Below are 15,101 nucleotides of genomic sequence, written 5' to 3' on the forward strand. Positions count from 1 at the left end.
AAAGCCAAAATTCTCCTTTGTTCTAACCGGAAACAGTGATTTGCTTCCACTAGATCTTTTTTAAGCTGATTTGCTTCCACGCTAAGGTATGTCCAAACAAAACCGACCACCGAAAAAAAAAGATAAAAAAGAAAAAGGTCTCGTGAATCTTATCATACTTGAAGGAACAAAACAAACCAACCCAAACTGGAAAATAATCGTGATCCGAAAGATGGTGGCTTTGCGCAGTGGCTATGGGCGTATTCTGGGGATGGCGTTCGGCACTGGGTTGATGGGCATATTCCAGGGACCGCGTGGGTCACAGCCGTGACCCAGGCGGGTCTGAGAAATTTTTCTCTAGTGTGTGTGAGAGAGTGAAAGAGAGAGGCACTGGGCAGCAGAGAAATTTTTCTCTGCTGCCAGTGCTGCGTGTGATTGAGAGAGATTTATTTATTTTCATTTTTTATGAATTTCTCTCTATTGTCGGCCACATCCAAAAAGGTTGAATTTTTTTCTTCTTAAACAGCTCCAGCTCAGTGCGTAAACATCTCTCCGTAGAACTTGTATGTAAATGAAGCAATTCTCAAAGGCGTCCGTTCAATTAAAATTTTTCATGTCAGAAAAGAATTTAATGAAAGCTCAAATTACACTTACAAATGTTTAAACTAAGAGCAAACCAGGCATATCTGCCAAAAAGAAGATTTAACTACAATATACACTATGCAGAACATTAGATACCAATAGCACATGGCCAAAAAGTGCTACTCCTTAATAGCTCTGCTACAATATCAAAGGTTGCCACGCACGACGTCAACTGGTGAAAATAGCCCAACGAATATTTGTACTGGCGGCAACTGCCCGAAAATGTACTCTGGCTCCTCCATTTACAACCAATATTATATATATATATATATATATATATATATATATATATATTCTTCTTTTTACAGATGTTCAATTGATCCACTTTTGAGTCTCTCCATTCGGGCCTGAAGCCCAGACAATGCTTTCTCATCCATGGGAAGAACACCACTCTGTACTGTATTCTCTGCACCGGTGCGGTCTGATGCATGAGGAATCTGACTAGAAAATCCATGGTTTAAGCTGTCATTCATGGACATCAGTGGCCTGCTTCCTGCATCTGGGTTCCCAGCAGCTGCTGCTAATTGCATGCTCTTCATCCTTTCTCTGATTGCATCTAATGTGCCACTGGTTACTGCAATTTCTTGATAAATGAGTACAAAATCAAGAAACAACAAAACAAATCAAAACCAGACTCACTAGCATAGATTACCTCCAGTTATAAATCTCTCATTTCTTTGGTCGCCTAGTGAGTTCTCAGAGGTGAATCCCCTTGAAGAAGTAAGGGCATTTATGGCCCTGCTGTCTTCAGTATACGACAGTGGTAGATTAAAGTTTGTTGGATCGGATTTCACATTCAATGATTTTGCATCATTCAAAGCATTTGTATGTACAGGGGAAAGAGGCGCAAAATCAGGGGAAGAAATAGTTAAGGCCACTGGAGGAGGGGTTGACATTGGCAAACTCGAGGGAGTCCTTCCAGCTGCTGCATTCTTCTCCATCTGCAAAATTATATCCACAATTTCAATTGATATCTGTGTGTATATGTGCACATGCGTGCACACATTTTTTGCAGCTGCATATTTTACTTCACAATTTTTCTTAGGCTGTAGTTAAATAATTCGAAGGCAAGGATGATGGTCCAAAACCTGAGCTAAACCATCTCTAATGTAAGTCCGAAATGCCTCACTCGCATTTTGGAGCTGAGAGAATATATCAACCTGAAACAATAATTACAAATACTATAACCAGGTAATCAAACAAACGACTTAAGAAAGCGTTATACTTGACGACTTTTGTTTCCATCCCACAAATGAGAGTATGCATGTTCCAAATGGAAACAACAAACTCAATTACTTACCTTTGGGTACAACTGAGTTATGCGGTATAGCTCATATAGACCAATGGTACATGTTTGCTTGTCACCAATTTTCTTGAATATAGCAGCAAGTTCTTGCTGCAAGTTCGGGGAGGGAAACCAAACAAATTATTATTGAGTTACAACAAGAGCAATGGAAAAACAAAATGAATGCAGGAGTGGAATTGATAAGAGAAAAATATTACAACCATTTAGGATAACCACAAATGAGTTATTGAATAATTATGCACTTAAAAACTGGCAAAATGATACCTTCAATTGAGCATCAGCAGAATGCGTGCCAGATGATGGATTGTTAGCCACAGAATCACCCCAATGAGTTTGCCCCCCCGTCCCGGAGGAGGTCAACATTCTTGCTGCAGCTAAAGTCTGAATTTAAAGGAGTAAGAAAGCCAGGTAATTCTCCATCAATACATCTAGAAAAAACATATAGCCTGACTAGATAAATACCTCAAGATTAAGATCAATGTAGGCAAGAATAATTGGCTGAGGTTTCATATCTATAGGAACCATAGAAAGGTGACCCTTTATTGCAGCTCCACGAAGCTTCACAAGTTCATGTAGTACAGTCTTGACCATACGTAATGGTTTGTCATCAGCACCAGCTCTATTGTAAATATATATTTTAGATGGAAGCAAAAGGAGAAAAGAGATCAGTTCATATAGGGTAAGGAGATAAATAACAATAGATGCCATATTCAAAATGAACAAACCACACATACACGCACACGTAAATAATAGATGCCTTATTCACCAAATAAAATACAAACGATAAAGCAGATACCTCCTCCTGATTTCTTCCATCCCCAAGTCTTGCAGGTATAAATGGATGCTTTGAAGGATACGATCAAGATCAACATCGTATATGGTGCTTTGAAGAACCTGTACCAATGAAAGCAGATCTATGACATAAGCAACAACATCTGACCATATATTAGAAAAAGAAAATTTAAAAACATATCACAGCAATCCTTCATCCATATGTACAGGTTACCCTCAGTAAATTTTGTTGCATCAATAGAATTTCAATAACCAGACTCTTTTAAAAATTTTGATAGTCATGGTTTCTTAACAATAAAGAATGACAACTCTTGGAGAAAATGACTATCTAGCATAACTAGCACTTCATCAAAATTAAAATTGTCCGACCTAGCTCTTTAGGAAAAAGCCAAGAAACAATATGAAGTCATTACCAAGGATAAGCATTTAAGATTTTCAACTAGGTGCAGAGTTTAGTACTGTCTTACGAAAGTGCTTCAGAAAGAAAAGATACTTCTGAAAATCAAAGTAACCAAGGAACTGAAAAGGAAAAGTTACCTTTGTAAGTTTGATTAAGCATTTGACAACCAAATCAGAGAACTTTTGATTTCTGGTAGCAAATGACTCGTTTGCTGCTAGTGAAGGCCATCTTGACGGATCCAATGGACGTAAGAGATTAATCAGAACAACAAAGGATGAAGTTCGGTCTGCATTATCCTGTACATACAACCACTTATTAAGCTCAAATAACAGATGCATAAAACTCAGTGCAACATGGATGTATTTTCAAAATTTTTTTTTGATAAGTAAACATTAACCAGAATCTTAAGCATCAACACGTTCAAAGCTTTCAGAAGTTGGCTGCCATCATCCATATGGGGAACCCTTTCATCCAATAGCCAAAGCAGAAGCTCAGTGATAAGACTGTCAAGGGTACTCTCCTTGACAGCATGTGCAAGTCTTTTATTTTGAAATGTCTGCAGAAAATTCCATATCATTAGAATTTTATAACAAAATAATTAATTGATGCAGAGTCTGGGAAGAGAAAATTTGGAGTCTGATAAAACGTAAACATGCATAAAAGAGCAGAAAGAAAAATGTCAGGCTAGTAGGGTGGTACACTTACCTGCATCAGAGTGTTCAGGACATATTTGCAAGACCTTGACGAAGCTCCAGTCAGACTGAAGTCAAAAGTCTTTGCTACCTATTAGGAGAAGAAACAAAGATATGAATATATAACATTTTCAAATTAACTTCATGATAAAAATACAAGTGTAATTGCCTTATTTGCCAAGCATGAAACCAGCCTATCTGAATCCTTCACGAGTTCATCCATTGCGCTGCCATCTGGATCACTAGTGGCCTGAGCCAACTCATGGCACACAACTTTCATTCCTTCAACAGACTGCATATCACAGGCATATTTCAAAGCTCAAAACTTCTTTTACACCGAAATAACATGCATATACATAAACGACTTGCATGTCTCTGTGTATGTGTGTGTGTATTTGAAAGAGACACCCTAAAGAGAACAGCAGCTTAGAAAGAATTGACATCCAAGCACAACAACTAAGGAGCTCAGAACGTGATTAGTTATGGAAATAGGTCTCATACATTCAAAAGGTTAGCTGCTAGAATAGATGAAATTGATATGGAAAACAAACCCACGACGGGTGAATCAATCATAAAACAATTATAGCAAACGAGGATGAGAAGATAACCACACCCCATTAAGTGCTCAACTGATACAGTCTAACTGAGAAGTTTAGGTTCAGATGAAGCCACTATCTTCGTAAATCAGATGATATATTGATTACATACTAAATAAAAATGAAAAACTGGGTTCTTCTGCTAAATCTGAGGATGTTTATACATAAATACCTATATATGTATACATGTATATGCATGTTCGTGTGTGTGCGTATATATACACACCAAAACACACACATGTACAGATACATTTGTCTTTACTAGTGGCCTAAGCATGCCAAAGTAAATTTTTCTCAAATTCTTCACAGTACAACAGAATATATTCCAATTCCAGAAATCCCCTTCCAAACCCCATACCTTGCCAAAGATGAGAAATTCCACCTAGGCATAAAAGACAGTAGCAGCAAATCAACAACTACATATCAAAATAAAATTTTTTAGAAGTAAATAGGAAGCCAAAAACTAGAAGCAGCAGTGAGCCAAATGAACAGCGCTGTCAATACTTCAGAAGCCTTGCTTTTAGAGAGCCAGAAATGATTCATAACCAACGTTTTCTTTCCTTTATTATATAATTGAGCCTAGTTTGGAAAAATATAAGGGTGTAGGAAATGTTATCAAAATTTGTTTGATTTGAGGTGGTAGATGGGTCAAGCCAACAACTTCACCACCTGTCAGGGCATTGACCCACTCAATCCTGAGAAGGCGGAAAACCAATACCCACAAGTCTCTAGCCACTTCATAATGGAGGAAAAGATGGTCAACTGTTTCCCGCTCCTCTTACACATACAATATTGACTCGCCATATTGACACACCTCTTTCTCAAGTTATCCATACTTCAAATCTTTCCTATATTGCCGACTAAACAAAGATCATCACTTGCGAAGGACCCTTATTTTCCCAAATGCACTTCCCAAGAAAGGGAGAGCAAGTAGTAAGAGGAATAAGCGCATTTTAGAAATATTTTACCTCAAACATCTGTCTTTTGGAATTCAATTGGAAAGAGTACAAAAGATTTTTATTTTTATTTATTTTTTATTTGGCACCAAGTATCCGAAGCTTTGCTTCAACTAATCCTGGGGGTGCACAGGCTCTCGGCAAGGAGTTTCCCACAAGTGCACCTCAGTTAAATCAAGGGGTGAACCTCCAGTCCGATCACCCCAAGAAGCAGTTTGCACTCAGTGAAAATAGTATAAAAGATTAAACAACAAGGTAATCAATTCCACCTCCCAATCATGCGATAAGATAAGGAAGGTGTCGATAAAATACTGCAAGTGATTTGCCATCGAAGCCTCGAAGAATCAAGCTATTCTACACAACTCCGAGAATGATGCCTTCAAGGTCTGATACTCGCAACATACATCATGCCAAAATTTGATCTTTGACCCATCACCCACATCAAATCTAACAAATCAATAGAATTGCACCCATGCCACAAAGCCTCCCCTCTTTGAGGCATTACCCCATAACCATTTCCCCAAAAGAGCTCGGTTAAACAAAAACATATTTCTAACACCCAAACCACATGAGGATATCGGAGCACAAATCTTTGACTAACTTACTAGATGGTATTTAAATTCATAACCCACTCTGCCCCACAAAAAGTCATGTTGAAGTGTCACAATACATTTACCAACACTGGTAGGGATGGGAAACAAGGACAAATAATTAGTAGTCAAGTTAAAGAGCATGCTTTTGATCACCATCACCCTTAGACGGATAAAGTTGCTTCCAACCAACCCAACAATGTTTCATCTTTCTCAATAATGCAACCCATATTGATTTTGCCTTGAAAGAAGCCCTCAACAGAAGACCTAGGTACTTTCATAGGCAAAGAAGACACCCTACTGCCAAGGATATGAGACAAGCCTTCAACATCTTCCACAACACCAATAGGGGCAAGCTTTGATTTAGCCAAATTAATTTTCAATCCTGACACACCTTCAAAACATAGAAAAAGGCAACACAGATTATAGAGGTGATGAGCGTTTGCCTCACAAAAGATCAAGGTGCCATCCACAAATAACACATGAGACAAGGAGAGCTCATCATTACTACTAGACCTCACCAAAAAACTTGATAAAAGCCTCTTACTTTTAGAATGCACAACCTTCACTTGGGCCAATACTATCTGATCTGGATCGCTTGCACTACAATGGGCTTAGAAGAGATCCTCTGGGTGAGGCTTTGGCTCAACAACAATATCTACTCATGCATTTTACCGAGCCTACAGAACCCAAGCCAAAATCCTTTCTCCCGATTAAAAGGTTGATTTTTTCCTCGTTATGTGGGACCAATGTTATTAGTGGGCGAAAATCAAGACTTTCACCCAAAAGCCCCATAGAGTCTTTTAAACCAGTTTTCCAACGAAGAAACTAGGAATCACTCAATCCCCAATCACTACCCCAATGCTCCGTACCTTTGTCTCAAAAGCATCAATGGCAGCAATGCCAGAATTGCCCCTACAAGAAGTGGAATTTACTGGGATCTGCCCCGCTCAAACCGGCAACCTCCGCATACAACTGCATACCCACCTCCACCGTTGGAGCTTTCAACATCGGCACTAGTAATACCCGTGCCTATTGATATGGCACCAGCTATGGGTTTTCCAATTGTCTCTGATATGCTCTCAATACCGTATGCCAACTAGAAAAAATTCAAAGCATTTGTAGCTCACCCTGGATGATTTTACATGATCTTTCGACCCCACCCAGGACACAGACTTTTCCCAAGAAAATTGAACTAAAAACCCCTACTTAAACTCAAACTCAAAAAACTTAGCTTCAATGACAAACCATCTCAAACTCCCCATTTAACAATCTTCAGTTGCGTAGTTCAGTAACTCTTGAAACAAAGATTTAATTTATACAAGTATCCTAGAAAAATATGTCAATTCAATAGAGGAACTTTTATGAATTTCCAGGCCAACTTTTTACATAATTAAGGAAAATTTCTGCACTAAATAAATGGACACATCTAGTGACAAGGTGCAAAAAATCAAATATTTTAGTTTAGTGCATGATGAGTGCCCACAGAATAAAAAACATTGACACAAGATAAGTTGGACACCTGCTCAGGAGAACCAAAGGAAATGATATCCAGAGCTTCATTCCAGTCTGTGGGGCCGTTGACACTAGCAAGAGTCTGGGGCACCAACTGTCTGTCCATGTGAAGCTCGGTATGACCATAGTTTTTCCTGGAACTGAATGACATTAAGATCATGACAGAACTATGCTGTACCAAACAAGAAAAAGAACTACAAAAATTTAAAATCCAAAAGTGTCTATTGTACCTTGAATATATTGGGCCAGAAACAGAACGTGAAACTTCCCCACTTTGCTCTGCAACATCGGAGCTGGTAATCACAGATTCACAACAGTAAACATGTTGAAAGTTCAGAACTACCTCTAAGGCAGCAACAAAAATATTACAGCTAATTATTGAACTCATAGTCATAATAGTTCACATGGTTTACAAGAACGTTTCCCTTCATTAACGAGAAAATTTTCTAGTCTGCTTCTCTGCCTTCTTTGAAATTAAATGAGTAATTTGAGCAGGAAAAAAACACTTTATACAAATGCAAGGACTACGACCAAAACTTTTCCAAATCATTCCAGGTTCTTTTCCTGGCCCTTTTTCTAATTTAAAAAACAAGATTGTAAAAGTTATAGTATCATAAGTTCTGTCAATCATAACATGAAATGTTGAAATAGCATGACAGCCATGAAAACTGTGCATGATAACATGAAAATTGTGGATAAAAATCCAAATTAAACCTCAGCTTTTAGACTTGTAATAACCATGAAAAGAATTATAAGAAACAGCATCATAAGTGATGCAGCCAGCAAGCTCTGATTTCATGTTTATGGGGTGTCTTCAATATTTTTCACAGCTCTGGCGGACAATTAATTAATCTAGTTTTGGGGCAGTTATGCCATTAGGTATTTATTTTGTAGTTTGTGCTGAATCTAGGACAGTCATGAGTCTTTATTTTTTTGTTTGATAAGTACAGTCATGAGTCTTTATGAGAGTCAATAAATCTTATTTGACTTTTAATTTTCTGGAGTGTTACAATCTCCCCCATTCAAATTCTTGACGTGTCAGGACCCATGTCATGTAATGACTAAATGCAACTTTGTGTTATTAGGTTGCTCCGATATCATTTGAAACAACCTATGAAAAGTGCTAGCTATGTCCATGCTAACACTTCAAACGTATGGGCCAAGTTGCAATTGGAGTTCCCATTAATCACTTATAAAGTCCAGTTTCACCTAGTAAGGAACTAATGTGAAACTTAGCACCCATTAATTCTTTTATAAAATCCACTACTCCATATGGACAATTCATCTTCCCAATGTGAGACTAACTTTATAAGGTATCACAATCTCCCCACTCAAATCCATGAAGTCCTTATTAGGACCCATTTCATGCAGTGTTTCAGCGTCACATGGTGGTACTAGGTTGCGATGATACCATTTGTAATGATACAAGGAAAATGCTAGCTACATCTTCGCTATCATTCTAAAATGACTAGTCGAGTTACAAATCAAGAATCCTTATGTGAGTCATAATAGAAGTATTTATTATGCTAGTTGTCTCTAGAACGTCTTGGAACTAAGAGATAATTATTAGGAGATGTTGAATTACATAAATCAGTTCTGAAGCATGGTAAGATACTTTTCTGACCAAACAAAACTATTGCAAAGAATTATTCTCTACAGCACTACTTTGGGTTTGTCTTTCCATCTATTCCCCTACCTCTCTTTATTTTCTCTAAATCAGCTTCAACAGTCCTTAGTGTTCTGTGGACTGCTCTGTCCCTCATCCTTTTTATAATTTGATAATATAAAATAAACAGTAGTAATAGTAAGACGTAACCAACAACAAATGTTGGAAGCCAAATAATCATATTTCACATTCACAAATTGACTATCATGACACAGAATATGAAAGATTGGAACTAAGAAAAAGCAAAGGCAAAACTTATGCTGCAAATGGTACAGATTCATGCATATCACAAGCATTAAGAGCAGAACAGACCCATTTTCTCTGACAGAACGCCTTAAAGCAGCTCTAGCTTCACCAGGCCTACCTTCCTTCTTCTTTTCCATCTCGCGTACCTGATAAAATGCATCCTGGTAAATAGATAGAAACAGAAAACAGAACAAAACAGAAATATTAACTTACCTTCCACTTAAATCTATCATCTAACATGCTTTTCTGAGCATCTGTTAGCTTCCCAACATATCTCCATATGTCCTCACCTACAAAAATTTGGTGCATAGAAGTGCTCAGCAACAGCCAAGCAGTAGGGAAAAAGGAAGGGAGACAGATCAAACACCAGTGGCCTCAACTTCAAAGTAAGACAAAGTTAAGGAAATCATACACTCCTATTAAAATACAAATCTTTATTCAAACCAACAAATAAGACCAAAACCTCGCACACAAAATTAATACTATGATAAAAAGAATACAGGCATAAATCATCAAAACGGGAGCTATATACATTACAAAAACCTCACAACAAGTCAAAACTGGCATTGTGGCATTCAGACACAATGACATACCAAGAATCTTATAACCCAAAGCTAGCGTATTTAATGCTGCTTTCCTAATTTCACCATCTCGTTCTGCTGTCAAGCTTGCAACAATTTGCAACGACTTCAATTGTCCACTAATCTGTTCAAACGAGAGTAGACACAAGTATGTCAGAAAACCAGAAAATCAAAGTAGTAGTAGAGCATCAACAATTGATGTAACAAACAAGCCAAAAACCTCTAACTTCACCTCAGCTCCATGATGATCAATGATGAATCCAACGAGATCAACACACTCTATCCGAGTACGGTTGTTCTTTGATCGCAAACCCTCCAAAATATAAGGGAAACTTTTTGATGCTGAACATATGGTTACAATTTGTTTGGTCAGCTCCCGCATTTTCTCTCGTACTTTCTCAATGTTATGCCCTGACTGCAGCACAACATAATTTTCAGCATTTTCCTCCATAACCATTTTAACTTGCACACAGCAGATATCATAAAGCATTCCACATTGAAAAAACCCTAAAATATGTATTATTGAAACAACCCGACAACAGCGAAATCAATAATGTCAAATAAAGTTTTGAGCAAAAAATAATAATAATGTTATTGATTATATGCATCCAACCAAAGAATATAAGGAACCTTCTCTATTAAGCATGGAAGAAAGATGGCTGCTTCAGACTCGGTCAAAGAGTAAGCCTCATCCTTCAAGGTGTCAAAAAGTTCAGGAAGAAATTCTAGCGCCTGTTTGTTTCACCAAAAAGTAGTTAGATTTTGTATAATAGATGGAACAAACTTATAAACCCTGAACAAACAAATAACGTACAGAAAGAAAGCACTAATAAAGAGAGAAAAATACACCACCTTCAACAGGCATGTCGTGTTCGATTTACAGAACTGCAACACAAACCACCTTAGAAGTACATCCAGAACTTCAATAATTTCCTTTGCTATGGATGGAAGTGCCTGAAATGTTTATAGAAGATTCATATAAAACAAGCTTCATATACTCAAATGAAATTCAAGTACTCAAGGACATGAGAAAGCAAAACACCTTCTGTAGCATCTCAAGCCCCTCCACTTGCTTCTTAAAATCCGTACTTAGAAGCCGCCTATGCAAATCCTCTCTGAAGTACCTCATCATATCATTCTACATCAAAGGCATGTCTCAAAGATCTTTGACAACTTGGTGCAACATGGGAAACCTAAATATCATTCTATGAACACCATACAAATACAAACCTCAAGATCTTGAATCTGTTCTATCCGCGGCTCTTCAAACTTGAACCTACGAACTACCATTCTCTCCCGATCATCCTGTATATAAGCCATTCCAAATTACAAATAATTTATATGCGTCTTAGATTCTTCTATAGAGGTTTCAACTTTTCAAATTTCAGCCAATGTACCTTGTTCGAGTCCTTGACATAAAACAGTGCCTGAGACTGTACAGCTATATCTTGAACAGACGTTACTGACTCTGTCTTTGAGCCCTTTGTTACAATGGCTCTCTTTCAAGACCATGAGACACACAATCAATACCTTCATTAATTTTGAACAAGAATATGTTACTGAAGACAGTATAACATACCGAAGACATAGTTCTATTTCCATGCTTCATTACACCATTTGACGTAGATTTTCCAACCCTTGAGCTGCTTTTTGATGTTGGCCCTATTGACATTACTTTTGCTGATTCAAATGATTCTAAGAGAAAAAGGTTGTGTTAGCATACAACACAACTAACCAAAAAGAAAGTTAACTAAGCTACCAGCAAAGCCACCTTGAAAAGCCCCATAAGGTTTCAGTCGTTCAAGAACGAGAGCTAGAGCTGGTCCATGCATGTCTTTAACTATCTTTTCGATCTGAAACAAATCATAATATCAAGAAAATGTTCAGGGACCAATCATAGCTCAGATGAATTATAACATGCACCAGAATTTTATCTAGCAGACATACTGTTTCTTGTCCACCAACTCTCAAAATTTCATTAATGCATGTCTCTGCCGCTTTTCGAACATCTGACGATTTATCCTAAGAAAGATTCCACGCACGTGTAATTTCAATAGGGGGCAGGGGGAACCAAAAAAAAAAAAGAACAATATATATGCAAAAGTTATAATCAGGAAAAGTTTGGCCAAGAAACGACTGAAAATTACTCTTTCGTAAATAAACTCTTACCGTCATGGCAGAACAAGCTGGTTTCAGCAGATATGCTGCATCAGAAAACTCACTTACTCCAGCAAATTGCTTTGACAACCAGTCAAAAAGATCCTTACGTCCTTCTGCCCCAAGCTTAGTGTCTGTCAATGCTACTGTAATGCAAGGAACCTACAAAAAATTATTGTTACAAAGCCTGACACTTAAACAACAAACCTTCAAAACATCAGGTTAAATAAACAATTACCATTTTATCAAGATGCACCGCACCAAGCCAAGAATCTAAAGCATTCAAAGTGCATTCTCTCATATGCTTCTTATTATCACCAAGACATTTCAAAACATCAGATAGAATGCCCTGTGATAAAAACAATTCAGAATAACTCTCAAGCTCCTAGAAGAAAATGATAAATGTAAAGGGTTGTTTGTTAACAACCCGGGTACTGTGCACCTTTTTGTGAAAAAAAAAAAGAAAGAATAATGATTAGCATAGAAAAGTAAAAAAGTGGTATTGAAAAGTGAAAAAGTTTTATTTTGTAGCGATTTTGTTATTTGAATAATAGTAAAAAGTAAATGATGTGATATAAAAAGTGAATGATGTAATATAAAAAGTGAGAATGTTTTGATATTGCTCTTTTTTTTAAAAAAAAAGGAAGTGAATAGTGTTTAGGGGAGGGAGGGCGTTTAACAAACACCCTCTAAATAACATTTACAAACCTTGCTTGATTTTTCAACGGCCGGTCCCATTGCAGAGGCAACACTGCCAATAGTTGTTAAGGTAGCCATGACTAAATTTTTGTTGCTGTCAGATAGACGCCCCCTAAGAGCCCCAAATAACTCAACTGGCAGTCAGAACAAACAGATTGTTTAACAAATTAACTATATTTGCAAGCAAAAGGGTAAACAAGAAATGAAGCTTATTGTAGAAGCATGGCGAGCAGCATAAACAGCCGCTGAACCAACAGCGAGAGGCAGGGAGAGTAAAGGAATAATAGAGGGAGCAATGGTCTCATTTATTTTACAATCTTGAACAGAATGCACAATGGTATTACACCTGTTCCGGTTGGTTGAATTCGCTTATTAGCCTCTTCCAAAATCTTATTGACAGCTTCAATTGACTCTAAACGAACCTGAAACAAAGAAAAAAAAATCCAGAATCCAAATGATTCTAGTCAATTAGTGTCTTCTTGAATCAGTTACTAAATATTGACCGCAGAAGAAGTTAATAAACCAAACTGGTGTTAATATATACAAATACTCAAACCTTCCAATCAGGACTTTCCAAGCTCTTGAGCAGAGTAGGGGTGATCTTTCCACTGATATCTTCACGTGGAAGGCTATCTAGCCCACCAACTGTCACCGACAAATTGGATTCTGATGCCCTAACAGTCTTCTTCGGAGCTGCAGAAGCACCCTGGAGGATGATATACAAGGATACTCAGTAATCCATAAACAAGAAACAGACATATGAAACGATAAAACAAACTTCTTATACCTCAAAGGGATTCTTTTCATACTCGGTATCAAGTGCACTAAGCAGCGCAGGTTTGACATCTGCCAGATATCCTTTAATATCTGCGAAGGAGAATTTGTCAGAACCTAAAAATAAAATTGAGGCAGACGGACAGTTACAAAAAATGATTAGCCACCTGGACCAACAAATTTATGCACAACACCCAAGAGCTTAATTGTAGCATTTCTAGTGGCAGCTGCACTAGACTGTAGTCCAGTTTCTTTGCAGAAATCAATTAGATCCTGCAAAATTACAGTGAACTTCATTATAAATAACAGTTTATAATCAAAAATCAAATAGAAAGAAAGACTGCACATGATACTATGTTAGAACAGAACTAAACACCTTGAGTTTCAAATGTGATACACCAAAGTCTTCAACAGCTGACACCATCCATAATATTCCCTCACTGAGAACCTTAGGATTCTTATGCTCCTTAACAATTTTGTAAAGCTACAAAAAGATCACAGTCTTTGAACTATTATCTAATACTATTGTCAAAATAAATTATATCCAAATGAACATAGGCACCCTTCATCATTGCTAAAGCAGACACTCTAAATATGCATACTTTTAGTTGCACACTAAGGGAAATTATATAAACTTCATACTTACTCTTTCAAAAATAAACCCAGGACCTACTGCTTCAGAAAAGGTAGTGAGGCATTTCATGGCATGAGCACGGGTCTTAATATCAGCTACTCGTTCACTTATACCTGTCAATAAGGCAGATTTAATCCAGCTAAGGCTAAAGTTGACTTGACATAGATTCATTCAGCCACAAGAAGAAACAGCATAAGCATAGAAATAGACATCAGGTGCACTTTAAAAAAATTATGCAAAGCCAACCAAGCAGCTAGCTGTTAATTCAAAATATAAGAACACTAACCAAACAAGCAAAGCACTACACATTTCTTTGGAAACTTTGTCGCTGTAGAAGCTATGTAAGTAGTAACTTCAATAACCTGTTGTTGAACCTGCATTGCTCGACTAAATGCTTAACATTTTTTGCGCCAAAAAAAGAAAAGGAAAAAGACGAATCTCTCAGACAGCAAAAGCAAAATCCTTAATACCTGAACATTTTTCTCACTCCAACCAGGCAAAGCAGAGAGTAAACGAATCAAAATCTCCACCGACTGGTCAAGTTCCTGTAAACCTTCCACTTGCTGCTTCAATAAGGAAATTGCTGGAACAAAATTTAAATTTTAGTAATCATAAACTTAATCAAGTACTTCAGGGACAGACTAAGAAAAATCCTCAAGGAAAATGCACAGGAAGGTAATGATCTCTTTATAGTACATTTTTATCCTATTGTACAAAATAGTCACCGCACAGTTTCAGCCAATACATAAACCTACCAATGTCCATAGCTTGCACCAAAACCAATTCAAATGCAGGGGAAAATGGCTCCAGTGAATCATAAACAGTAAATGGTAGGTGAATTAGTCATTTGACAGTTCCAAGTCAAACTAAATCAAT

General features: G+C 37.3%; 1 protein-coding gene across 4 annotated transcripts in view; it reads right to left on the reverse strand.

The window, feature by feature from the left end:
- Window positions 1–559: 559 nt before the first annotated feature.
- The window catches only part of MOR1 (ARM repeat superfamily protein), a 36,994-nt gene continuing 22,452 nt past the window's right edge, over window positions 560–15,101 (reverse strand). For 3 of the 4 annotated variants that reach the window (XM_059584394.2, XM_059584390.2, XM_088512393.1), the window contains 36 exons: window positions 14,696–14,808; window positions 14,512–14,599; window positions 14,238–14,338; window positions 13,968–14,075; window positions 13,759–13,864; window positions 13,605–13,684; window positions 13,374–13,523; window positions 13,164–13,239; window positions 12,827–12,951; window positions 12,357–12,467; window positions 12,131–12,280; window positions 11,909–11,983; window positions 11,733–11,814; window positions 11,541–11,656; window positions 11,359–11,460; window positions 11,192–11,266; window positions 11,004–11,099; window positions 10,814–10,915; window positions 10,592–10,693; window positions 10,194–10,376; window positions 9,974–10,085; window positions 9,594–9,670; window positions 9,447–9,526; window positions 7,699–7,761; window positions 7,476–7,608; window positions 3,981–4,103; window positions 3,825–3,902; window positions 3,517–3,675; window positions 3,257–3,415; window positions 2,724–2,821; window positions 2,390–2,546; window positions 2,192–2,308; window positions 1,922–2,017; window positions 1,710–1,781; window positions 1,274–1,562; window positions 560–1,195 (listed from right to left, as the gene is read on the reverse strand). In XM_059584394.2, the coding sequence (XP_059440377.1) occupies window positions 924–1,195; window positions 1,274–1,562; window positions 1,710–1,781; window positions 1,922–2,017; window positions 2,192–2,308; window positions 2,390–2,546; window positions 2,724–2,821; window positions 3,257–3,415; window positions 3,517–3,675; window positions 3,825–3,902; window positions 3,981–4,103; window positions 7,476–7,608; window positions 7,699–7,761; window positions 9,447–9,526; window positions 9,594–9,670; window positions 9,974–10,085; window positions 10,194–10,376; window positions 10,592–10,693; window positions 10,814–10,915; window positions 11,004–11,099; window positions 11,192–11,266; window positions 11,359–11,460; window positions 11,541–11,656; window positions 11,733–11,814; window positions 11,909–11,983; window positions 12,131–12,280; window positions 12,357–12,467; window positions 12,827–12,951; window positions 13,164–13,239; window positions 13,374–13,523; window positions 13,605–13,684; window positions 13,759–13,864; window positions 13,968–14,075; window positions 14,238–14,338; window positions 14,512–14,599; window positions 14,696–14,808 (4,226 nt within the window). In that variant the 3' untranslated portion in view covers window positions 560–923. The remainder of the gene's footprint in view (window positions 1,196–1,273; window positions 1,563–1,709; window positions 1,782–1,921; window positions 2,018–2,191; window positions 2,309–2,389; window positions 2,547–2,723; window positions 2,822–3,256; window positions 3,416–3,516; window positions 3,676–3,824; window positions 3,903–3,980; window positions 4,104–7,475; window positions 7,609–7,698; window positions 7,762–9,446; window positions 9,527–9,593; window positions 9,671–9,973; window positions 10,086–10,193; window positions 10,377–10,591; window positions 10,694–10,813; window positions 10,916–11,003; window positions 11,100–11,191; window positions 11,267–11,358; window positions 11,461–11,540; window positions 11,657–11,732; window positions 11,815–11,908; window positions 11,984–12,130; window positions 12,281–12,356; window positions 12,468–12,826; window positions 12,952–13,163; window positions 13,240–13,373; window positions 13,524–13,604; window positions 13,685–13,758; window positions 13,865–13,967; window positions 14,076–14,237; window positions 14,339–14,511; window positions 14,600–14,695; window positions 14,809–15,101) is intronic. The other variant, XM_059584392.2, reaches the window with a different exon arrangement.

This window comes from Corylus avellana, chromosome 1 (genome assembly GCF_965113065.1).
Source record: "Corylus avellana chromosome 1, dhCorAvel1.hap1.2, whole genome shotgun sequence".
In the NCBI taxonomy this organism is placed as follows: domain Eukaryota; kingdom Viridiplantae; phylum Streptophyta; class Magnoliopsida; order Fagales; family Betulaceae; genus Corylus; species Corylus avellana.